The sequence below is a fragment of the Canis aureus genome, chromosome 20 (assembly GCF_053574225.1).
Source record: "Canis aureus isolate CA01 chromosome 20, VMU_Caureus_v.1.0, whole genome shotgun sequence".
NCBI lineage: Eukaryota > Metazoa > Chordata > Mammalia > Carnivora > Canidae > Canis > Canis aureus.
The window spans coordinates 18,715,393-18,741,888 of record NC_135630.1 but is presented as its reverse complement, the minus strand read 5'-3'; the positions used below and the strand labels follow the sequence as shown (position 1 = coordinate 18,741,888).

The following is a 26,496-nucleotide window of genomic DNA, read 5'->3' as shown; positions in this document are numbered from 1 at the left end:
TTAAGTATTTTCCGTGCAATATTTGAAATTTAAATATAGGAATGTTTGATGAAGAAAAGTAATGTTTGATGAAATATTTGAGGCATATTTATACTAAAAGATTACTCATTGCTTTTCAGAAACCTAAATTTAACTGGATGGGACATATTTATACTAAAAAATTATTCAAATTCAATTGGCTGTCCTGTGTTTTATCTGGCAACCCTAGTTAGACCTCTCTCCAGGCCCACTGATTCAGAAGTGGCATTTTAACAAGGTTTCCAAGTGCTTTCTAAGGATGTTAAAAGTCCGCGAAGCACTGATCGATATTGTTATCCCCTTCCAACTTCTGAAAGATTTTGCTTTTGATGTTTCTTCCTTTTCTCAGCATCTTATACTCACCCTCTTCTACTTGTTCATTCCTTTAACCTGATAGGTCTTTTAAATAGCATCCTATTTCTCACATTTTAAGCAAAACAGCTTATACTCCCTGCTGGTATTTCCTCACCATTCTTTCCTTCCTTCCTTTCCTTTATTTTGAAATATATTCAGCCCCTATATTCAACAGTATGTTGCCACACTTGATTCATCTACCCCTTCCTTTCCATTTTTCTCTCATTCTCTTTATTGTAGTGTTTTTCACTGGCTTACTCTAAAATTTGTATCTCTAGCTTTGATCTCTGTTGCCAAAATTACAAATGACTCCAGCATTTTTTAGTTGTTCTGGTGTAGCAGTAGATTTAGCTTAGAAATCATTTTCTATGTTCAGCCAATGTCCCTTCCTAAATTCTTGTTCTCTCCCATTCTCTAATTTATCTAGACTCAAAACCCGATAGACCTCTTCAACAACTCCCCCTATTCCTTAATATTCCCTATCCAAACTATCAAGAATCTTGATTTTTTTTTTCTTCAAAAACTCACATCTATCCCTTCTCTGTTCTTAAGTTGCTCTCCTAGTTCAGACCTTCACACATCTGGATTAGTCTCACATGGAATCTATTGTCATACTTCTTTTTTCAAAAACTTACTAACGTTCCTCACCACTCTGCTCTCCACCTTACTACTTTTAATTTTATCTTCCACTAGTTTTATTGTGAAAATTAAAATAAAATGGCTATTAAAGTACTTGGTAAAATAACACTATGTCTTTTTCACAACTTCACAAACTCCTTAAAGGCAAGAACTGAGTTGCAATCTTTTGCACAGAGGGGGACACTCCCCAAGGAGGACATAATTAGTACTGAAATAATGGTTTATTTACTAAAATATACCTACTGACCAGATTGGGTCCCTACTTCTGAACCAGAGAAAGATCTAAGGGATGAAAGTGTACCTTTGTAGAGTATCCAAAAAAAAAAAAAAAAAAATTAAAATACAAATACAAAAGACAAATCCATTCCCATGATGAAGTAAAGAAATGCTTGAGATGGGCAGCCCAGGTGGCTCAGTGGTTTAGCGCCGCCTTCAGCCCAGGGCCTGATCCTGGAGACTTGGGATCGATCCTGGAGATGTCGGGCTCCCTGCAGAGAGCCTGCTTCTCCCTCTGCCTGTGTCTCTGCCTTTCTCTCTCCCTGTGTCTCTCATGAATAAATAAATAAAATCTTAAAAAAAAAAAAAAGAAGTAAATGCTTGAGATAGAAAGATACATTTGGTAGGAAAGTTACTGAAATCATTCCAAAGAACTGGAGGATTTTAGGATATTGGCTCTTTACAAACAAGATGAAGTGATTTTTAGCCATGGTTTTAACCTTACCAATCATGAACACCAAATAACTGATCTGGGCATGCTTTTTTTAAAAAAATAATCAATTTAAGTAACTTTCTAATTTGAAGATCCTCCCCAGTCACCCACTGTACTATCCCCAGAAGCAAAATCCAAGTAAATAGCAAACAGAATCATCAGATACATTTTGATAATGTTACAGTAATTAGTCAAACAGGTTAACAGTACCTTCTTCAAAATTAACATTTTTACACTGTCGTCCTGAGTCATCCACATGATGTTCTCTTAAAAAGAAAAACATAAGTATTGTATCCAATAAAAACTTAGTATAATAAATGATTATAATTTATTAGTAGCCTTCTATTTTTGCACATTCTGATACAGTTCTTTTTACTGACTTCTTTTTTTTTTTTTAACTGACTTCTGAGTAATGAAAATTATTACCGATGAAATATAACCAACAAAATTTAAAAGATACAAGTTACAATTCTTACTATATTATCATATAAATGAAAATAATATTCATTCAAAAGCATACATGATCTACTTTAATAAATATTGAAGTTTTCCAGTGATTTTAAACATTTTTTATAAATGTTTTTGGGTCCTTGGATAAAGTAGTCCAAAGAAATATAAAGTAATAAAACGTCTGTAGTTTTATAAAAATCTCTTCTAATATATAAAAGATAAGAGAGATATACTATAAGTAACTTTTGTATTTAAGGTTGATACCAATCCTTAATCTACTTAAATGCTGCTTTCATGCTATTCCCTACTTAGAAATCTATAGTTAATATATCAAGTAGTACTATATCAAGTAACTATATCAAGCAGTTATGAGTACTATATTTATTAGCTGATCAAAAAACATGAACACAACTATGGACATCAAAAGCCAAATAAAGGCTTTATAGGGATAATTATCTTCCATTAATGATAATGCTTATTTAATTTCACAATCTAAAAAGGTAGTTTATCACTTATACCTAATTACCTTAATAGAATAAGGATCAGAATAATATTTAAAACTCCCAGGAATGCGCCAAGTAAAACTGGTGCTGTATACATGTTTATCTGTAGTTTAATGGTATCCCATGTCACGCCCTTTTCTCCAATGAGTGCAAAACAAGTCTGAAAAACTTAATAAAATAAAATGTATACAGATGAATTAGTAAGTAGGAAGCAGAAGCTAAAAAAACTCTGAAAGACATTTACCATGAGATTGGAAGCAACATTATGGGATCATTTATCTATATCATGCATCTCAATAGAGGCAAGAAAGTTCGGGGAAGGGGACAAAATATTACTTTTTCTGTATAAAGTATAGACATTCATAACAGTACATAAAAGATATACAATTGACCTGTGGTACTAGGGAAAAAAAAAATGCCTAAAATGGCTCAACAGAGGGACAACAATGAGAAAAAGGTTGGGAAATACTGATGTACATGCATTCACAAAGTATTATATCTAAAGTAACTTGTCAGTATCTTTCTTTTTAAAAAATATCTCCACAGGAAATCTAAATTATCCAATTTCTTTCATAAATAAATCACAACTTCATTTTAAGAAATAGAATGTCATGTTTTAAGTCAATATTTCTTTACTGTGCATATAGTATTTAAATTCTATATATTTTTAAAATTTTGGCTCTACGGCAAAACTCAGATTGGAAGAGTACTAGTTTGCTTTCCTGATTTAGATTCTACAACTGGCTGTTCTCATAATTTACATGTAACCTTAAGGTAAGAATGAAGTAATATACTATACATAAAACACTTAGGATAGTATCTAGCACATAGTAAGCATTCAACAAATGCTAGTGCTGTTAATGTGGTTATTACAGGAAAGGTCATATAATCCTCTTCAGGCCTACATTTACTCATCTATATATAATATAAAATATTTAAATAAGATAACCTTTAAAATAATTTTTTCCTCTCTTTTCCTTTTTTGATTATTTCCTGTATTCTTAGGTTGAAAATGTGACAAATCAATGAACAAGGTGATATAAATTTTAGTGGTCTTTTTTTTTTTTTTTCCTAATGTCCTGTCTGCCATTATACTAGCTGATACTGTCTCTAAACGTCAGTTTTCTTGGCTCTAAAATGCAATATGACGGGATCCCTTTGTGGCTCAGCGGTTTAGCCCCTGCCTTCGGCCCAGGGCATGATCTTGGAGTCCCCAGACTGAGTTCCAGGATCGAGTCCCGCATCAGGCTCCCTGCATGGAGCCTGCTTCTCCCTCTGCCTGTGTCTCGGCCCCTTTTTCCTCTCTTTGTGTCTCTCATTAATAAATAAATAAAATCTTAAAAAAAAAAAAAAAAAAAAAAGTAAAAAAAAAAAGTAAAAGTAAAAAAAAGTAAAAATCCTGTTGGATCAACAGCCTCCTGTTGGATCTCAAAAATGCTATATGAGATTTATTACATGCTTTTACCTCATGTACTTTATCATTATTTAATCTTTAAAATACTTATGTGGTCAAAATATTTACTGAGAACCTAAGTCTATACCAAGTACTGTGCTAGATACTGAGGGTGGAGGGATAAATGAAAAAGACCCAGACTATGTCCTCATATATATATATATATTTTTTTTAAAGACTATTTATTTATTCATGAGAGAGAGGCAGAGACACAGGCAGAGGGAGAAGCAGGCTCCAGGCAGGGAGCCCGATGCGGGACCTCATCCCAGGATCATGCCTTGGACTGAAGGAGTCACTAAACAGGCACAGCCACCCGGACTGCCCTGTCCTCATGTATTTTATAATACAGTCATAGATACAATTATTCTACATGTGTGCTTATATTTCACTCCAGAATACTAAACTGAAACTTTAGATTTTGATGAAGGATAAATTAGACTCTCTTTTATAGAGCTTTTCCTTGGCTACCTAAAAGGAAGTAATGGAAACAGGGTGTAAGGGTGGGATATTAATGATGAAGTAAACTGAGCTGGATTCAAAGTGATGATATTCGAAACCGCAATATTCATAGCATCAGCCAATTACATGGTTTTTCAATGTTTTTCTAAGCATAAAAATTACTAATCTATGAATCTGCAGAAATCTACTTGTCTTGGGGAAGTATTAAATCTCATTAATATTGTTTTACACTCAGAGTTCAAATGAAGATTTGGAAGAACAGGCTTTATATTTTTATTTTTTATTATTTTTTTAAGATTTTATTTATTTATTCATGAAAGACACAGAGAGAGAGGCAGAGACACAGGCAGAGGGAGAAGCAGGCTCCATGCAGGGAGCCCAAGGCAGGACCCAACCCTGGGACTCCAGGATCAAGCCCTGGGCTAAAGGCAGGCGCCAAACTGCTGAGCCACCCAGGAATCCCCGAAGAATAGTCTTTAAATAGCCTTTTAAAAATCTTTCATTTTGGGGGCACCTGGGTGGTTCAGTCAGTTAAGCATCTGCCTTTGGCTCAGATCATGATCCTAGGGTCCTGGGATGGAGCCTTGAGTCAGGCTCTGTGCTCAGTGGGGAGTCTGGTTCTCCCTCTCCCTCTGTCTCTTCTCTCATTTGTGCTCCCCCTTTCTCAAATAAATAAGTAAATAAATCTTTAAAAATTCTTTCATTTTCTTCAACCTTAGAAAAGTCTGAAAGGTATGGGCAAAGAGCAAAAGAGTAAAGAACCTCCTATAAGTTTCCTCAAATCCTTCAGTCAAAAGAATTTTGTTTCTAATAAATGGGGAAAAAAGCAAAGTATTATGGAGATGTCTAGCTAAATGATTATTTCACAGAACATAGGGGTCAGAGTTAGGTTTGAACCTCATATTTCCCATTTGCTATCTGGCTGACCTTAAATAATTTACTTAGATTCTCTATGCCTTAGTGTCTTAATCTGTAAAATGAAACATATCATTTACTTTAGAGGACATTTGTTAACACATATAAAAAGCCTAGCCTCCTGTTGGATCAAAAAATACCAGTTTCTTTTCAACTATGAGGTTTTACACTTAGATTCCATTTAAACCTCAAAAGTTTTCCCATGTAATTCCCAAGTAATGACATGTGAAAAATACCTACCTGGACCTAGAATAAAACCTAATGCTTGACATGCACTAGTATTTGCCATTGAACTTGTTCTTTCCTGAAGGGAAGTAGCACCAGCAATATATGATCGAATCACTGCTACATTTCCTAAAAAAAGATACAGTAATTCCAAGTAAAAGAAATTATTCTTCATATAAAATTCAATTTGGCTTTATACAGAACAAATATCACTACTTCCTTTTTATGATCATACAAAGCATGTACACTGAGCAAATGTATCAATTAATGGAAAATATTGCTTTTAGTAACATGAAAACACAAAGATCTGAATGAATGAAAATATGGCATTATAGAAATGTTACTTTTTTTCTTCGTTAAATATGGAGAAAACACTGAGTGAACAGCATAATACTAATTGCCACAACTGCTTTTAAAACAAGGATGTTACAAACTCTGCATGATTAGGACCGAAAATATAAGAAACAGAAAAAGAAATCCACTATCAATTTGATTTAAAAAAGATGTATTGAGTTCTTACTATGTTCAGGAGACTCTGTAGGGGGTTACAGAATATTTTAGGAAGTCATAAATTATCTCTATAAAAAGTTTACTGTATGGCTGGTAATAAAGGATGAAGACAGTACAAAACAGTATATAAGCAGGTGTCACAGACATGCTAGAAAAAGGAAGGGTCTGTGTTACCTAAGAAAGCTTTATGGAAGATGTAGAATTTGAGCTGAATCTTGAAGGATAAAGAATGATGGGAACAGAATAAAGAAACTATAGGTAATGGAAACATCATGAGCAAGCAAAGCCAAAATAATAGTAAAGGTATTTGTCTATTTGCAATGAGATCTATATGTAAAGATATGAGATTGAGAAGTGGTGACATCAGGTGAGAGAGGGCCATAAATGTCAGGGTGAATGTGAATTGGACACAGCTAAACATATACATACATACATATTACCTGCTCCAAATCCCACCAATCCACGAGCAACCAACATGTAGTATTTGTTATGAGAGGCTGGAACGTGGACATAGGCGTAGAGGCAGTTAGCGGCGACCGAAATGGAGAGAGAGATGATAAGAGGTTCTTTTCTTGGTCTATAATTAGACCACAAACCAAATACAGGTGAAGCTACCATTTGGCCAAGACTAAATGAAGCAATAACCCAGCCCAAAAAACTTGCATCAGCTGTCTGATCAATCTGCAGAAAAAAAGTATAAAAATGCTTTAAGAATTGTTATCCAAGAAAAGTAAAGTTTAAAACTTATATTTTTCAGACCATGTAACATTTCTTTTTAAAGAAATAAAAAACAGGGTAGCCCCGGTGGCGCAGCGGTTTAGTGCCGCCTGCAGCCCGGGGCGTGATCCTGGAGACCCTGGATCGAGTTCCACGTCAGGCTCTCTGCAAGGAGCCTGCTTCTCCCTCTGCCTGCGTCTCTGCCTCTCTCTCTCTGTCTCTATGAGTCAATAAATAAAATCTTAAAAAATAAAAAATAATAATTCTAACATAAAAGTTTTATAACACTATTACGTATAGTAAGAGATTCAAACTTCTAACATTACAATTAAATGTGTTACCAATTCACTACACAGTAGGAAAAATCCTTGGGAAACTTCATTTTTTAGAATGATTATGGGAATTTCTGGTTCATAAAAAATCTTGTTAAAAAATAAATCCCCAAAAAACCCCAAATCACATTACATATATAAAACAAGAGCATCATAAAAATAGCATGCCATTCTTTAATTCTTATAATGTAAATACAATTATTTAGACTTATACTACTCCATAAGCTAAATATCCATTAGCACTGTAAATATATTTGTTTTTTTTTTTTAATTAGGCACAGTAGTCAAATGCTTACAGAGAACAAAAACACAAAAGCTGAAAGGCAATTCTCTCATTAAACCTATTATTGGGATCCCTGGGTGGCTCAGCGGTTTAGCGCCTGCCTTTTGCCCAGGGCATGATCCTGGAGTCCCAGGATGGAGTCCCATGTCGGGCTCCCTGCATGGAGTCTGCTTCTCCCTCTGCCTGTTCTCTGGCGCTCTCTCTCTCTGTGTCTCTCATGAATAAGTAAAATCTTAAAAAAAAACCAAAAACCTATTACTAATTCTTCCATTTAACATAGACACTGAAAGAGGGTTTATATATCATGATGAATGTTGAGGAAAAAACCAAATGATTAAATTCAGAAAATGAAATACTTTCAGAAAACAAAATTTTAGCTTACAAAAGAGACTATGGAATAAATTGACAGATTAAAAAATATATATATGGTATTCCTATACAGGAATTTGGAAAAATAAGAACCATTAAATTTAGGAAGTGAGATTAAACATATATAAGTTAAATGGTAGAACAACTTAAAGAAAACCACAGCCTTATCTTTTCTAAAGATATTTTTAAGTAGTTTAAAATGGAAATATTTAGGTACATTTTCTTGCAGGAGATGAGAAATAAGAGTAATTATGTATAATGATACACAATATTAAAGTTCTAGCTTAAAAATATCTCTTATTTTAGGCACTCTGGTTTTTATTTTCTACCCATATTACCTTTTAGTTCCTTTGATCTATTAAAATATAAAATCACTTCATGTCATAAAATTTAATTAATTTTCAAAAAAGCAGTAAAAATTCAATTTAAGATAAATGTGTAGTGGTTTGAAAGCAAAAGGATGAAAGTATCTTTTCAGATATCAAGTCAAGTATCCGTCTCATGGACAGAAGCTAACTCTCAGGGATGGCTTACAATATTAACAATATTTTCCAGAGACCAATAGAAACTTTTATTTTAATTGGCTTCTATTCTTTACAGTGACTGGAAAACTGGAACCTTCTAGAATTCTGCTAGAATTGCAACAGGAAAGTAAAATGTTTTAAGAGATACAGGTTCTACACTGTAACAGAAGGTATCACTTCAGCAGTTGAACTGTTATCTGTGCTCATGTGTGTTTCTCTCTCTTAAAGTAGTAACAGTATCTTTCTGGTCCTCTGGCCACCTCTGGTTATCTCTACCATACTGTCTTCAGAATAAAATCCAAACTGCTTATTATGAAAAACTAGCTCATAAATTGGCCACTGTCTCTCCTGGCTCAACTTCTCTCTCTGCATGTACCCTTCCCCCAATTCTAACTTCCAACCACACAGAACTGTTTGAAGTTTCCAAAATGAGTCAAATTCTTTGCCTCCAAGCCTTTGTGCTGGTTTCTCTACTGCCCCCTTCCACCAGCAATGCCTTCCCAACCTCCCAATTCCCTGGCTTCCACCTTTTCTTTAGGAAACCAACTTCTGTAGACCTTCAAAACTCAGCTCTCGTGTAACTGATTTTGGGAAGTCTTCCAGAATTTCTTCTCTTTTTTTTTTTTTAATTAGAAACATCCCCCTAACAGCCCATGTCTGTCTGCCTGCCTCTCTGTTTCTCTCTGAAACCATCTCTCTCTCTCACACACATGCACCCAAACTTTTTAAAAAATATTTTATTCATTCATTCAGAACAGGAGGAAGGAAAATCTCAAGCAGACTCTGCTTTGAGCAGAGTCCCACACAGGGCTTTATTGCACAATCCTGAGATCATGACCTGAGCTGAAATCAAGAGCTGTTCGCTTAACTAGCTGAGCCACCCCAGGCGCCCCACACCCATACTTTTAGACCTTTATGGATGTATATTATTTGGTAATCATCTGTAATTAACTTGTTTAGTTTTGTACACTTCAGTGAAAGTTGGATCTGTATCTTCTCTGAAAAAAAAGAAAAAAAAGAAACCAAAACCCTTCCTAAATTCCAAAGACATGGTATTGAATTTCAAAACATTATTCTCTAAACATGTTAAAATATTGACAAAGTCAAAGTTCTAGAAATCTTCATGCTTTGCTTTGGGAATTAAGACATAAAAATGGGTGTTCCAAGCCTCTTTAATAATCTACTTATAGATTATTGCTTATTAACTAACAGTCGTTGAATCCTTCCCTGTGACAAAAACTGTGCTAGGCAATATGGATACAAAGATGAGTTAATACAGAGTTTCCAAACTGAGTTTCATCACCAAGGAGTTTCCAAACCATGTTTTACTTATCTGGTATTTGAGTAGCTGGCGGGGCGGGGGGGGGGGGGGGGGGGGTAGGAGGGGGGGGCGGGCGTGGGAATCACAATCTTTAATTTCTTATCTATCAAATGAAGATAACTTCAGAGAGTTGTTATAAGAATTATTTGAGCCAGGGATGCCTGGGCTGCTCAGTGGTTGAGCGTCTGCCTTTGGCTCAGGGAGTGATCCCAGTCTGGGAATCGAGTCCCACATCAGACTCCCTGCGAGGAGCCTGCTTCTCCCTCTGCCTATGTCTCTGCCTCTCTCTGTGTCTCTCATGAATAAATAAATAAGATCTTAAAAAAAAATTATTTGAGCCAATACATGTGTAGTGCTTAGGGCAATGTCAGCATATATATGCACTTAATGAATGTTACCTATACAGTATAAAAACTAACATTTCTTAGTACTTTGTTTTTACTAATATGTCAGTTTTATTAAGATAGTAGGTAACACAGCACTGTGGTTAAGAATCAGATTTTGGTTTCAGATAGGTTTGGCTCTGTCATTTTCTAGCTGTGTGACCTTGGGCAAGCTACCTAACTTTCTTCATCTGCCCAACAGGAGTGATAATAATCATTTCACAACATTGTTATGAATATCAAGAGGTAAAAGTCTTAGTACTTTACCTGGCACGCACTGAGCTTAACTATTGTTATGAAAAAACTTGAGAAAATTAGTTGGTAAGTTCTTTAATGAAACTCTTATTTGTATTGCTGGAGAACTAGTTACAAGTTCATGTACTTACTAAATTTACCTTTGAAGAAATTTCAAATTTCTGGAGAAAGGAGTGTACCTTTTCAAAATTCAACATATTGTGCTGAGTAGACTGAATTACTGTAAATATCTTCCCTTTGATAATTTTGAGGTTAAACAGACTGAATACAGGGACCATGGAAATAAAGAGTTTTGATATATGGAAATATATTTTTGGCAAAGAAGATATTGCTCTAGAATTGTTAAATATCTTGCTTTAATTCTAGTAACTCTGCCAGTAAGAAAAAGAATTTTTAGCATCATGGGTAATAATTTCATGTAATATAATTTTTTGATTAATTTTCAAATAAATTTCAAAATAGCACTGAAAATGTGGCACCAAATCAGTAAAAATGAAATTTGTATTTCTGTCCTTATATTTATTTTAAAATATCTGTCATTTTAAAAGTCAGCATTTTCGGGATCCCTGGGTGGCGCAGCGGTTTGGCGCCTGCCTTTGGCCCAGGGCACGATCCTGGAGACTCGGGATCGAATCCCACATCCGGCTCCCGGTGCATGGAGCCTGCTTCTCCCTCTGCCTGTGTCTCTGCCTCTCTCTCTCTCTCTGTGATTGTCATAAATAAATAAAAATTAAAAAAAAAAAAAAAAGAAAATAGAAAAGTCAGCATTTTCAAAAAGTTAAATATCCATAGAAACTAAAAAAAATCTAAAATGAAATATGAAATGTCAATAAGCTTCTTGAATCACAGGCATTATTTTAAATCTCTAAGTATTCATCAAATATGTCTAGTATTTTTATTGAAGCCATCTGAACATCTTAACAATCTGGTAGGGAAGTTAACTCTCTATAAACAGACTTTTATAACATTCAATGATAAATGATAATGATACAGGGGGTATTAAAGTGAATAGGAAAACCTAACTCAAACTGGGTTGGGGAACAATCAGGGAAGGCTTTTCAGAAGAGGTGACACTGGAACAAAGCCTTGAAGAATGAATAAAAGATAATCGGGAAGTAGGGTGGAAAGGAAGGACAGAGGAAAGGAGAGATGAAGGGAGGGAAAGCATTCCAGAAAAAAAAGAAAATGTATAAAGCCCCTAGGAAGCTAGGTTCATTCAAGTAGGTATGCCTAACAAATTGTTGGATATTGATATAACGTGGGCCAAGGCTTAGGATTTAGGCTACAACACACATACATACACAGCCCAACCTCTGGGAAAAACCAACATAAAAGGAACAGGTTGATAAAGAAGACTTACAAAAGAATTTAAGAACAAATATGTAAGGGGAAAGCCAGGATAGAGACATGTATGGAAGCTAAGAAAGGGTTTTCAGAAGCAGGGAGAGGACAACAATGTCAAATGCTACCCAAATGTCACCGAAAGGAGTGAAAAGTATCTATTTGATCAGCAATTAAATCATTGAAGACCTTGATGAGGGCAGTTTCAAGGTAGCAGAGGAGTTAATCAGATCGTACCAGTTTAAGGAGTGAATAAGAGGTTGGAGAGTACGGAGGAACTCCATCAAGAACCTTAACTGAAATGCTGTTATAGATGAATTATGTCTGCAATTTATTTACTGATTTTCAGTAAGTTTCTTACTGGAGATTTAAGATAGAATTGACAGATAATTACATCATGCTATATGTCAAATATATTTTTTTAAAAAAAGATAGAACTGGCAGGACTTGATTAACTGATGTCAGGGTACCTGCTTAACTTGCTTCTTTTTGTCACTCCCTCCTTCCCATCTAGTAACCACAGCATCAAAATACATATATTATCTATTCTTTTTACAATGTCACCTGACAGGGCAGCCAGGTGGCTCAGTGGTTTAATGCCACCTTCAGCCCAGGGCATGATCCTGGGGACCCAGGTTCGAGTCCCATGTCGGGCTCCCTGCATGGAGCCTGTTTCTCCCTCTGCTTGTGTCTCTGCCTCTCATTCTCTCTGTATCTCTCATGAATAAATAAAATCTTAAAAAAAAAAAAAACAACCCAATGTCACCTGACAACTCAAATTAATTCTATAGTAAAGCACAAAATTATTCCATAGAACTGTACATTTTGAGAATTCAGACTGTGTATAGTTTCTTTTTTATCAAGGAGTGGGTACTGATGGGATGTGCAAGTGGCGAATAGATAGGTGACCACACATCTACATTTGCCTGGGACTGTCCAGGTATAATCCTGTTTCCCTGATAAGTACTCCCTTCACTTCAAGAGTGTTCTAGTTTGCACAGTAAAACATTAGATCACCTTACCTAAGCCTCTTCTGGGGAATTATTATCTCAAGTTACTCTAGTAAGAATTAAATCAATAAAATACCAAAGAGACTCTTAAGAAAACTCTTAACTACATAAGAGTTACTGTCATTGTAGCTACTTAATAGAATAACAGATTGAAATGTACTAACCTTTTGGAGATATGGCCATATTGACATTATCACAATAGAAAATCCTGTAAAGAGGCAAAAGCTGTTATTTATACTTAAAAATAATTTCATCATTATTTATAGAACAATTTTTAAATTGTTAGAATGGGGGGAATCTCTGGGTGGCTCAGCAGTTTAGCATCTGCCTTCAGCCCAGGGTATGATCCTGAGGTCCCGGGATCGAGTCCCACATCAGGCTCCCTGCATGGAGCCTGCTTCTCCCTCTGCCTGTGTCTCTGCCTCTCACTCTCTCTCTCGGTCTCTCATGAATAAATAAATAATATCTTTAAAAAAAATTGTAACATGGACTTTAAAATATCATTCTGAATTTACAAATTTATGCCCCACAACGTTTAATTTACCAAGTAATGCAGTTTCATTTATCAGTTAACATTAAAGACTTGAAAACAAGATATAATTATAGAACCTGGCCATAATTAAGATAATAAAAGCAGAGGACCTATTTCTTCTTACTCACATGTCTTTACCGTAAATAGAAAGTTTTGTTAAGTTTTTATAGCAGAAAAGAATGAAGGAAAGTCTATTCTGTTATACAGGAAGTGGTAGACTTCTAATCCATGTTATTTGGCAGAGATAATTTTTTAAAAGATTTTTTAAAAATTTATTCATGAGAGACACAGAGAGAGAAGCAGAGACATAGGCAGAGAGAGAAGTAGGCTCCCCATAGGGAGCCCCATGTGGGACTCGATCTGGGGACCCCAGGATCATGCTCTGAGCCAAAAGCAGACACTCAACCCCTGAGCCACCCAGGCAGCCCTCTTTGGCAGAGATAATTGACTGTAAGGAAGACAACCAGAAAGGAATATGAACATCTAAATGGGACAGTAGCTGTAAACAACTGAGAGACTTCAATACGGCTATACCTTAAAAGAAAATTCATTATCTCTACTATTCTTTATTGCTTAAAAGCTGTAATGATAAACTATAATCCTATTTGTCAATTTTAAATGTTAGGCATGTCCAATCAAAATTTTATAAAGGCTATTTTTAATTTTTTTTTATTTTTTAAAAAAGATTTTATTTATTTATTCATGAGAGACACACAGAGAGAGGCAAAGACATAGGCAGAGGGAGAAGCAGGCTCCATGCAGGGAGCGTGATGTGGGACTCGATCCTGGGACTCTGGGATCATGCCCTGAGCGGAATGCAGCTGCTCAACCTTGAGTCACCCAGGTGTCCCAAGGCTATTTTTTAAAAAACACTTTTATTAAGATATACTTCACATACCATATATCCTACTCATTTAAAGTATACAATGAGTTGTTTTTAGTATAATCACAGATACGTGCAACCATCACCACAGTCAATTTTAGAACATTCTAGTCACATCACAAAGAAACTCTGGACCCTTTACTCTGCTGTTTTCCATCCTATCAGCCACCCCTAAGCAACTACTAATCTACTTGTCTCTATTAATTTTCCTACTCTAGACTTTTCTATGAACAGAATCATGCAGCATGTAGTCTTTTGTGTCTGGCTTCTATCTTAGCATGTTTTCAAGTTTCATCCATGTTGTACCAGTATCAATACTTCATTCTTTTTAGAAAGCCTATTTAAAAAAATAATTTAGTTATTAGTTTCATTTTAATGTATTTTGAATTGACATTGTTTTGACGAAAAGAGGACTGAAAGAGTAAACTAATATTTGAAATCAAGGCTACAATTTCACAATCAAAAACTTATAAACAGGGGACGCCTGGATGGCTCAGTGGTTGAGCATCTGCCTTCGGTTCAGGGTGTGATCCTAGAGTCCTGGGATTGAGTCCCACATCCGGCTCCTTGCATGGAGCCTGCTTCTCCTCCCTCTGCCTATGTCTCTGCCCCTCCCTCTGTGTCTCTCATGAATAAAATCTTAAACACACACACACACACACACACACACACACACACAAAACAAGAAACTTATAAACAGGTAAAATGTTTAACATGCTAATTAAAACCTAAAGTTAAAAATTTTCCTTTTTTGTTATTAAAATTAAAATTAATTATAATTTTAGATAATTGAGTGCTAAAAATTAGAAGTATTTAATTTTACTTTATTTTAATTTCAGTATAGTCAACATGCAGTGTTATATTAGTTTCAAGTGTACAATAAGTGATTCAACACTTCCATATACTACCCAGTGCTCAACATGACAAGTGCACTCTTTAATCCCATTCCTCTATTTCACCCATCCCCCCCACTTCCTCCTCCCCTCTGATTGGCCATCAGTTTGTTCTCTATAGTTAGTTAAGTCTGTTTCTTTGGGAACCTGGGTGGTCAGTCTGTTAAGTGTCTGCCTTTGGCTCAGGTCATGATCCAAGGGTTCTGGGATAGAGCCCTGCATCAGGCTCCCTACTCAAAGGGAAGCCTGCTTCTACTCCCTCTACCTGCTGCTCGCCCTGCTTGTGCACTGGAGAACGCTACACACTCATGCTCTTTCTCTGTCAAATAAATAAATAAAATCGTATAAAAAAAAAGAGTCTTTCTTGGTTTGTCTTTTTTTCCCTTTGCTTTTTGTTTTGTTTCTTAAATTCCACATAGGAATGAAATTAGGTTGTCTTTCTCTGCCTGACTTATTTCGCTTAACATTATACTCTCTAGCTCCACTCATGTAGCATGTAGTTGCAAATGACAAGATTTCATTCTGTTGATCTGTCTTCCATTGCTTTCATTTGCAGGGGCAAGCTACAAAACTTAAGAAAGTAGAAGAAAAGATTTTCTTCCCCACCAAGGGGGAAGGCCTTAAATAAGGCCTTAAGAAATTCTGATCATCCTATAACATGGATGAACCTTGAGAATAGGATAAATAAAATAAGCAAGTTACAAAAAGAAAAAATACTGTATGATTCCATTTATATGAAGTAGATACAGAAAGAATGGTGGTTGCCAGGACATGGGAGAAAGGGCAAACGAGGAGTTGTTTAATGGTACAGAGTTTTAGGTTTGCAAGATGAAAAACTCTGGAGATAGGTTATATAATCATGTAGACAAATGTAACACTTCTGATCTTAAAAATGGTTAGGATGGAAAATTTTATATTATGTGATTTTTACCAAAATAATAAGTAATTTAAAAATTAAGTGACACTAAAATAAGATACTTTATTTGAATTTTTAAGATTATATATAATTTCTAATACTTACCTACACTGCTAAGAAACATAGTAAGATATAGAATCCTAATAGATCTCCATCGGCTCTTATAATGATCTTCAGTTTCTAAAATATCCCATTCTCTAGGATTAAAGAAGAAAAAGTAGTATAATGTTATCTCATTATGTGCCAATCTTTCTATGGCACAATTTTATTTTCTTTCTCCTAAAGTAATAAAGAAGATACGACAGAGGTATAATTTATAATATTGGTTTTTACTATACTAATTATCTATGAGTAAGCAATTTTTCTTTCAATTTCCATGGATTATATTAACATATCATTACACATAGAAACTTAGGAGACATGACGTAGTTTAAAAGGGTATAACATTTTGTCAACCAATTACTTGGCTATCATTGACCTGCTACAAATTGAGTGTTGAAATTTGTTAAACTGACAAAATAAAGTATATCAAAATAAATCAAACTAGCTACAACAATTAGATCTCCTGTGGATGGGATATACAGCTATTACATATTAAAAAATAATTATGTCATTAGTAAGACAGATTCTATATGACGACAGTAAATTGAGTTTGCTGCAGGAAGCTATTTTGGCTGGGTACTTTAAGCAAAATTAACGTAGAAGTGACACCAGAAAAGTCTGTTGTGACCTAAGACATTCTGAGCCCTAAGATATTCTTGCCTTTGCTCCAACATGGGTTACCAGATAAGCTCTATCCTCCTTCAGTTAGGTAATACATGAGGGTGTGTATGGATTCATTGCATTTTCACATTCACATACAGAAAGAGTTAATAAATTTACCTTACTATGAGCCTTATATTTTCAAATAATATAAGCACAACAGACAGAATGTCTTCTTATGTTCCAAAGCTATTTTCTAAAATAGACCTTACGGTTGTCAAGTTAGTCTTCAAAAAAGGAACTTTTTTTTTTCAAAAGTGATGTGATTGGGTGTGGTAGAGTGCGAAGAAGAAGATAACATTAATTAGATCTACTATGTGCCAGGTATATTAGTTGCTAATATAATAAATATAAAGTTTCTAATATTATATATTCCATTCCATGAAAATAGACTTTTCACCATAATATAGCACACTTGGAAAACAGAAGAACCCCAGATGTGCCTGGGTAGCTCAGTAGGTTAGGCAACCAACTCTTGGTTTCAGCTCAGGTCATGACATCAGGGTTGTGAGGTTGAGCCCCAAGTGGGACTCCTCACTGGGCTCTGCACTGGGCATGGAACCTACCTCAGATTCTCTCTTTCCCTTTACCTCTGCCCCTCCAGCCCTCTCCCCCTCTAATAACCAGAACCCCAAATACCCATGCTGATCTTCCTTAATTTACAATGGGGTTACCACCCAATAAACCCATTATAAATTGGAAATACATTAAGTTGGAAAAGCATTTCTTTTTTTTCTTTCTCTCTCTTTTTTTTTTTTTTTTTTTTTGGAAAAGCATTTAATATACCTAACCTACTGAACATCATACCTTAAATTAGCCTGCCTTAAACATGCTCAGAACACTGACATTAGCCCAGTTAGGAAAAATCATCTAAAACAAAGCCTATTTTATAACAAAGTATTGAATATCTCATGTAATTTATTTATTTATTTATTTATTTATTTATTTATTTATTTATTTTTTAAATATGGAACGCTTCACGAATTTGCGTGTCATCCTTGCGCAGGGGCCATGCTAATCTTCTCTGTATCGTTCCAATTTTAGTATATGTGCTGCCGAAGCGAGCACTCTCATGTAATTTATAAAATACTGTACTAAAAGTGAGAAACACAATGGCTGTATGGGTATAGAATGGCTGTAAGTGTATAAATTGGTTATATTGGTGATCAAGTGACTGGGAGTAGCAGCTCACTGTCTAGCACTACAAGAGAGTAGCCTACCACACATCACTAGGCCAGGAAGAAATCAAAATTCAAAATCTGAAGTATGGTTCTTTGGTACCATTGTATAGTTGAAAAATCATAAGTTAAGCCATCATAAGTCAGGGACCATCTATTTGGAAATCAATATATTGGAATCTGGAACATAAGATAGATAATTACGTATCAGCAAAAGGTACCCATTATTCAATCCTGCAGCACTGGATTCTGGTATCACTTTCCAGCATTGGGTATTATATTTTTAATGAAACCATTATTATTTCCTGGATATCAGAAATTAAACTGACCATCGCTAATAAAAACAATCATTAAAATAAGCCTGAAAATTTCAAATAACTATTTTGCTCATATCTTATCTAGGTTAGGGAATCAAGAGAAGTAAATAATTTGATTCTGAAAAAAATATAATAAAAATGTTTAATTTCAACTTGATTTGGAGCTCAGTCAAAAATCTTTCTTCTTTCAATGACAGCTATTAAATATTGAAAGGATGACAGAATTAGAAAAATGTTATTTAATCACTACTCTCCATGTAATAATATATGAAAGAAAGGATAACTGATGGATCCTAAAACAACTGGTTGAAAAGTTGTTGAGGACAGGATAGTCACAGGGTCTTAAAGTATCACCCCACTGTCTACTTAGTAACCACAAAATAGAAAATAAGGCTTTGTAATTGAGAGATACAGCAGTCACCCTCTTAACCAAGTGGTCAAGCCTAGCATCCTGAATAGTGGGATGGCTGGATAGTTGATGCCTCCTAATGTTAATATATTGGGATATTCTCAACATAACCCATGGGATGTTCTTGCCAGAAATATCTGATCTATTAAAAAAGAAACATGCTGGGCAGCCCCAGTGGCTCAGCAGTTTAGTGTCACCTTCGGCCCGAGGTGTGATCCTGGAGACCTGGGATCGAGTCTCACTTTGGGCTCCCTGCATGGAGCCTGCTTCTCCCTCTGCCTGTGTCTGCCCCCCCCACCCCCGGTCATGAATAAATAAATAAAATCTTAAGAAAAAAAAAGAAACATGCCAAAAATCCAGAATGTGAGATGTTCTACAGAAACTGACCTAGAAAAAAAAAGAGAAAGATAGAAAGAAAGAAAGAAAGAAAGAAAGAAAGAAAGAAAGAAAGAAAGAAACAAATTGACCTAGAATTATCCAAGGATTCAATGTTGGAAACAACAAAGATAAAAAATCAGGGGAAGGTTATAGATTGAGAGAGTCTTAAAAAGATATAAAAATCAGGGGAGGGATCCCTGGGTGGCGCAGCGGTTTAGCGCCTGCCTTTGGCCCAGGGCGCGATCCTGGAGACCCGGGATCGAATCCCACGTCAGGCTCCAGGTGCATGGAGCCTGCTTCTCCCTTTGCCTGTGTCTTTGCCTCTCTCTCTCTCTCTCTCTCTCTCTCTGAGGCTATCATAAATAAATAAAAATTAAAAAAAAAAAAATCAGGGGATCCCTGGGTGGCGCAGCAGTTTAGTGCCTGCCTTTGGCCTAGGGCGTGGTCCTGGAGACCCGGGATCGAATCCCACGTCGGGCTCCCAGTGCATGGAGCTTGCTTCTCCCTCTGCCTGTGTCTCTGCCTCTCTCTCTCTCTCTCTCTGTGACTATCATAAATAAATAAAAATTTTAAAAAAGATATAAAAATCAGTGCATGACCATTAATTGGATTCCGTTTTTTTAAAAAAAGATTTATTTATTTGAGAGAGAGTGATAGAGAGTGAACATGAGTGGGATAAGGGGGAGAGGGAGAGGGAGAGAATCTCAAGCAGACTCTCTGCTGAGCTCGAAGACTGATGTGGAGCTCAATCCCGTCACCCAAGATCATCACCTAAGCTTATTTCCCAGAGATCATGACCTGAGCTGAAATCAAGATTCAGATGCTTAACTGACTGAGCCACCCAAGTGTCCCTAGATCCTGTTATTGTCTTTTTTTAAATAGCTATAAAGTATATTTTTGGAACTGAAAAAAACTTGAGTATAGGCTACATATTGCATGATATTTTGAATTAGTATTGTATTTTTAGCTATAGTTACAGTGACATAGTTGTGTAAAGGAATGTTTTTGCTTTGAGAAGATGTAGGCTGCAGGGGCACCTAGGTGGCTCAGGTGGTAAAGAAGTGGACTCTTGGGTTTTTTTTTTTTTTTTTTTTTTTTTGACTCTTGGGTTTCAGCTCAGGTCATGATCTCAGGATTGTGAGGTCAGGCTCTGCACTCAGCGGGGAGTCTGCTTCTCTCTCCCCCTCTCCCATTGCAAGAATGTGTGCACTCTCTAAAAATAAATCTTAAATAAAAGAAGAAGATGACTGAAATACTTGGGATAAAGTGTCATAATACCCGCAAACTACTTTTGGGAATTTTGGCAAAAAGGTATATGTGGGTGTATGTGCACATAGAAAGAGATTTGAGCAGCATGGTAAAGGCTAACAGTGATAGGGTATACAGGTATTCATTGTACTCTCTTTTCAACTTTTCTATGGACTTGAAATTTTTTGAAATAATTTTACTTTTTACTTTTTTTTAATTCAAAAAGTATAAGTCTGGTGAAGAAGTGCATCTTTCTATTCTGCTGGAGAGTGTAGGAACGTAGGAGAATATAACTGTCCCTCAGTCAAGTTATAATTTTTTTAAAAAGATTTATTTATTTTAGAAAGAGTGTGAGTGGGAGGGGCCAAAGGAGAAAGAGAAGCCGACCCTGCGCTGAGCATGGAATCTGACGGGGGCTTGATCTAACCAACTTGAGATCATGACCTGAACTGAAATCAAGAGTTGGAGGCTTAACCAACTGAGCTACCCAGGTGCCCCATTAACCATTTTTATTATATTTTTCTTAACTGTGATGATTCAACCAACCATGTCACATGGCTAAGACTGACTTTCTGAAGGTTTCTTTCTTGTATCACAAAGGCATAAGAAGGAATGCTGAACTTCCAAGACAATTTGTCAAAGTTGTAACTTAAAAACTAGGAAGAATACATGAAATACTGGAGTGAATTGATCACCAAAATAAATTAGATAAAATTTAACAGGAATAAGTAAAAAGTACCAAATTTAGGTTCAATAGATTATTATTTAATACAAGGAGCCTTGGGTAAACAGCAGTACTTTATTTTTAAAAAAATGACTCTGGATTTACTGAGGGAAAAATAAAATTACATATTTACCAGAGAGGGACGCGTGGGTGGCTCAGTGGGTGAGCGTCTGCCTTTGGCTCAGGATGTGATCCCAGGGTCCTGGGATCCAGTTCCGCATCAGGCTCCCTGCATGGAGCCTGCTCCTCCCTCTGCCTCTGTCTCTGCCTCTCTCTGTGTGACTCTCATGAAAAAGTAAATAAAATCTTAAAAACAAAAACAAAAAAACCATATTTACCAGCGAGAGCATTTGTGAACTACTGAAGAGCAAATGAACCCATATTCAAAGAAGATAAAAGAATGTGTGCTCATTGACAAAACAGTGTAATGGTATTACAGTACAGAATTTAGAAGATAAAAATAAATTGAGAATGTTCTATAAGGATATGTTCTATAAGACCAGAAGGCTTAGTAATATCTGTATTACAGAAATTAGGCTAGAGTTGCAAAGAAAAATTTTAAGCACCTGTTAACATTTTAGGATATTCTAAAAGAAGGATCAGCAAACTATAGTCTTTAGTCCAAATCAAACCTATCACCTGTTTCTAGATCACCAGTTTCTACTGAAGAATAGTTTTTACAAACGAATATTTGTGAGCAACTTAATAGAAATCACCTTTAAAAAAAAAGATTTTTATTTTATTTATTTGACAGAGAGAGCAAGCCAGAGAACACAATCAGGGGGAACAGCAGAGGGAGAGGGAGAAGCAGGCTCCCTGTGGAGCAGGACCCTGGGATCATGGCCCGAACCAAAGGCAGCCGCTTAACCAACTGAGCCGCCCAGATGCCCCAAAAACATCGACCCTTAACTCTAGTTAAGCAAAATGCCACCCCTAAAAAAGGAATGGTATTCCTATCATGGATTTGTATTGCAAAAAAATTTATTCATTTATTATATTTTAAATTTCATTACCAAAAAATTTTGTGAGACTTTGTTTTCTTTCTTGTTATCTAAGTACCTATATAGTATCTTTGATTCTGCCTCACATCCTGCAAAGTCTAACATATTTACTATCTGGGCCTTTACAGAAAAAGTTTGGTAACCTCTTGTTCTCTTAAACACTATAAATGGGGTAAGTGGAGACCACTGAGGACTCCCCAGACCAGTAAATTAAAACTAACCTTCTTACAACTAATCTTCTACAAAGCAGGAAAACATATCCACTGGAAAAAAGACAGTCTCTTCAATAAATAATGTGGGAAAATTGGACAGCCACATGCAGAAGAATGAAACTAGACCATTCTCTTACACCATACATAAACTCAAAATAGATGAAAGATCTAAATGTGAAACAGGAATCCATCAAAATCCTAGAGAAGAACACAGGCAGCAACCTCTATGACCACAGCTGCAACAACTTCTTACTAGACACGTCCCCAAAGACAAGGGAAACAAAGGCAAAAATGAACTATTGGGACTTCATCAGGATAAAAAGCAAACAGTCAACAAAACTAAAAGGAAACCTACAGAATGGGAGAAGATATTTGCAAATGACATATCAGATAAAGGATTAGAATCCAAGATCTATAAAGAACTTATCAAACTCAACACCCAAAAAACAAACAGTCCAACCACGAAAAGGACAGACGACATGAACAGACATTTCTCCGAAGACCTACACATGGCCAATAGGCACATGAAAAAATGCTTCATATCACTTGTCATCAGGGAAATACAAATCAAAACCACAATGAGATGCCACTTTACACCAGTGAGAATGGCTAAAATTAATAAGACCGGAAACAAATGTTGGCCAGGATGTGGAGAAAGGGGACCCTCTTACACTGCTAGTGAAAATGCAAAATAGCGCAGCCACTCTGGAAAAGTGTGGAGGTTCCTCAAGAAGCTAAAAATAAAAATACCCTAGTAAAATGATGGGACACCTGCACCCCAGTGTTTATAGCAGCAATGCCCACAATAGCCAAACTTATAGGAAGAAGCCGAGACGTTCAACAGATGAATGGATAGAGCAGTTGTCTATATATACAATGGAATATTACTCAGCTATCAGAAAGGACAAACACCCACCATTTGCTTCAATGTGGATGGAACTGGAGGGTATTATGCTGAGCGAAGTAAGTCAATTGGAGAAAGACAATTATCATATGGTTTCACTCTTATCTGGAATGTAAGAAATAGTGAAAGGGACCATAAGGGGGAGTGGAAACCTAGTGGGAAAATTAGAAAGGAAGACAAAGCACGAGAGACTCCTGACTCTGGGAAACAAAGGGTTATGGAAAGGGAAGTGGCTGGGGGGATAGGGAACTGCAGGATGGGCATTAAGGAGGGCACATGATGTGATGAGCATTGGTTGTTATACCATACGTTGGCAAATTGAATTTTTAAAAATGTTTGGGGACGCATGGGTGGCTTAACAATTGGGTGTCTGCCTTTGGCCCAGGGCGTGATCCTGGAGACCTGGGATTGAGTCCCACATGGGGCTCCCTGCTTAGAGCCTGATTCTTTCTCTGCCTGTGTCTCTGCCTCTCTCTCTTTCTGTGTTATCTCATGAATAAATAAAATCTTTAAAATTAATTAATTAAAAATGTTTGGTAGAATTCAAAAAATAAAAATAAAAAATAAATCTAACCTTCTTAGTGAGGTAAAGTTGATGGTGAACTAGGCTGAAGTGTCTACAATTTACTCAAAGCGAGCAGGGCTTGACAATTAGTAATACATATGTTCATTTTACTAGGGAATCTATGTTTTAAAAGAGTATTGAATTATTCTTAAAATATATCCTAATTTTTAAAATGATCAACTATTTTATTTTTGGACAGAACATGTGAATTCAGATGCACCCTAATGAGCCTCAATCACTCACTCAGATATAGTTGAATCATGAGGGGGTTCCCTGGGTGGCTCAGCGGTTTAGCATCTGCCTTTGGTCCAGGGCTTGGTCCTGGAGTCCCGGGATCAAGTCCTGCATCTGGCTCCCTGCATGGAGCCTGCTTCTCCCTCTACCTGTGTCTCTTCCTCTCTCTCTGTCTCTCATGAATAAATAAATAAATCTTTAGAAAAAAAAATAAATGAAGCATAGGAGTACATAAGAATAAGAAAAATTCACTTTTTTAAAGCAGATTTCCTTGGACACAGTTGTAGAATATATACTATGAGACCACATCTATTAACTCAAGGATCCTGAATCTATGGGAAAAACAGCCAAGAATCAGGTAGAAGCAAAAACTTTGATAAATCCAAATGTCACAAAGTGTATGCCCTGAAGCACATGCACCTGACTAATAAGAAAGAGAGCGGGTTAGCCCTTAGTCATAGCTTCCATGTTCTAACTGGACATAATTCTATTAAGCTTGGATATGGTTTTCAAAACAGCAGCAAACTACAAGTCTCAAAGTTGGGAGAAGAGACGTTGCTGACAGGAACAAAAACTGGTGTCGTCAACAGGTAACAAAAATATGTTGAGGAAGAGTCTGCCGGCAACAGAACAGGTAGAAAAGCTAAAAAGCAGACATAAAACGTTAAACGTGTAGCAAGTATAGAATAAACTAGTAAGAAAATAGTGTAAAATAAACTAGTATAGAAGCAAATAGTCCAAGATGTCTCAATAGGGCCCTGAGGACATCCTTCTATTATGACATATTTCGGCACTGGTAATAACCATATTGATCTGCAAGTAAAGTGTAGATAAAATTGCAAGACAGGGCAGTCCCGGTGGCCCTGTGGTTTAGCGCCGCCTGCAGCCCAGGGCATGACCCTGGAGACCCCGGATAGAGTCCCACGTTGGCTCCCTGCATGGAGCCTGCTTTTCCCTCTGCCTGTGTCTCTGCCTCTCTCTTTCTGTCATGAATAAATAAATAAAATATTTAAAAAATTTTTTTTTAATTGCAAGACATATAGTCCGTCTAGTAAATCAGAGACCAAAGACACACAGCGCCCAGGGAGTTTCAAACAAAGTGGTTAAAATAAAAGCTCGGTGCTTAAAAGACAAATGTGCAAAACTTAACATGGTCGTCGACAGCTTAATGTGTATCAATTAAATTTTTTTTTTTTTTTTTGACATAGGCAGAGGGAGAAGCAGGCTCCAAGCACCGGGAGCCCGACGTGGGGTTCGATCCCGGGTCTCCAGGATCGCGCCCTGGGCCAAAGGCAGGCGCCAAACCGCTGCACCACCCAGGGATCCCATGTGTATCAATTAATTTGACAAATTACGTTTCAAAGAAAATAGTCCCGTTTTCCTAAAGACAAAAAAAAAAAATAGATACTTCATTGCGTAGTGAGACAAACTGTAACAAATCTGAATTACTGTCCGTAAAGTAGGCCCAATACAACCAGGATTAGGAGTCGAACTACATACAGTTCATCCTCAAACTCTGGGAAATTAAGTCAATATACTTGGCAAAGGGGAAAGGTGTGCCCGTTTCGTACAGGTTGACCTGCTAACAAGGTATCAAAAGTCATCGCGCAATTTAGCCAAACGGAGAGGAGTATCTTCAAGTATCCACTTAAAAGCATCATTTCGGAACCTCCGTGAAACGCGTGCAGCGAGGAGCTCCAAGGGGACAGGGAACGCAGGGGGCAGCGGGCGGAGGGCCGAGGGCGCGTCTGGAGGTCGGTCACGCCTTCCCCAGGGCCCGCGGGCTCGCCGCGCCGCCGGACTTCGCGCCTCGGCAGCAGGAGCCACCGCCGGATCGCGCGCAACCGGCCGCCAAGCCCACGTCCCCCGCAGCGAGGCTGACGCCGGACGAGGGGGCCAGCCCCAACAGTGCAGGAAGGTGAGGGGGCCTTCCTCCAACATCCGCTCACCTGCTTCCGGGTGTGCGGTCGCCTAAGAGCGGCTCCTGCTCAGCCTCCAACCCCAGGCTCGCCATGATTCCGCCGCCCCCGACGCGGTGAGGCCAACTCTCGCGACACCTCCTGCTCCCTCGCGTTCCCCTCGGCCGAAGCTGTCAGCGCGAGCGCGCAAGTGCGCGTGCGTGCCCGGCAATTCGGGGTGGGCGGGGCGAGGGAGGCGGGGCAGAGACTCAGTCACGTGGGAGGCCCGACGGCGCAGGGCGGGAAGAGGCCGGGGGCGGGGCCCTGCGTCCTCGCTCTCCTGGGGCGCGCGGGTGTCTCGGGCGCCTGGGACCGTGCGCGCGACGGCCTGAGAGGGTTCGGGGCGTGACGAAACGGCTCCCCCGCCTCCCCAGCCTTGGCTGGCTGCGCCCTTTGGCTCCCGCGTTCCTGGAGAGGCTGCTGTCGCTGCAGCTGGGGCTCCGAGGGAAAGCGAGTCCCGGGAGCCAGGGGAGCGGCGGTTCCGGGAGGCTCGGCGGCTGGACAGCAGGCGCCCTCGGCTCGGCCAGTGAGTACGCAGCAGGTCCGGGCCGCGCTCCCCGAGCCCCTGCGCGCGCTGCCTACGTGCCGGGAGGCAGGCACTGGAGGCGCGGG

The 26,496-nt window shown here is 37.6% G+C and overlaps 2 protein-coding genes and 1 non-coding gene across 17 annotated transcripts in view; 1 reads left to right on the top strand and 2 right to left on the bottom strand.

The window, feature by feature from the left end:
• Window positions 1-26,496, bottom strand: part of MFSD8 (major facilitator superfamily domain containing 8) — a 127,411-nt gene that overhangs the window by 24,137 nt on the left and 76,778 nt on the right. For 9 of the 15 annotated variants that reach the window (XM_077861078.1, XM_077861076.1, XM_077861075.1 and 6 more), the window contains 6 exons: window positions 16,100-16,191; window positions 12,935-12,978; window positions 6,676-6,916; window positions 5,741-5,854; window positions 2,697-2,841; window positions 1,931-1,986 (listed from right to left, as the gene is read on the bottom strand). In XM_077861078.1, coding sequence (XP_077717204.1) covers window positions 1,931-1,986; window positions 2,697-2,841; window positions 5,741-5,854; window positions 6,676-6,916; window positions 12,935-12,978; window positions 16,100-16,191 — 692 coding nt within the window. Of the gene's footprint in view, window positions 1-1,930; window positions 1,987-2,696; window positions 2,842-5,740; window positions 5,855-6,675; window positions 6,917-12,934; window positions 12,979-16,099; window positions 16,192-21,143; window positions 21,317-25,875; window positions 26,036-26,496 lie in introns of those variants that run through there. The other 6 variants (XM_077861087.1, XM_077861074.1, XM_077861084.1 and 3 more) reach the window with 5 other exon arrangements.
• Window positions 17,718-17,824, bottom strand: LOC144292023 (U6 spliceosomal RNA). Its single transcript, XR_013359560.1, has one exon. It is a non-coding gene; the product is annotated as a U6 spliceosomal RNA (small nuclear RNA).
• Window positions 26,126-26,496, top strand: part of ABHD18 (abhydrolase domain containing 18) — a 46,015-nt gene continuing 45,644 nt past the window's right edge. Inside the window, exon 1 of the mRNA XM_077861091.1 lies at window positions 26,126-26,410. The gene's annotated coding sequence lies outside the window, so the exon portion shown is untranslated. The remainder of the gene's footprint in view (window positions 26,411-26,496) is intronic.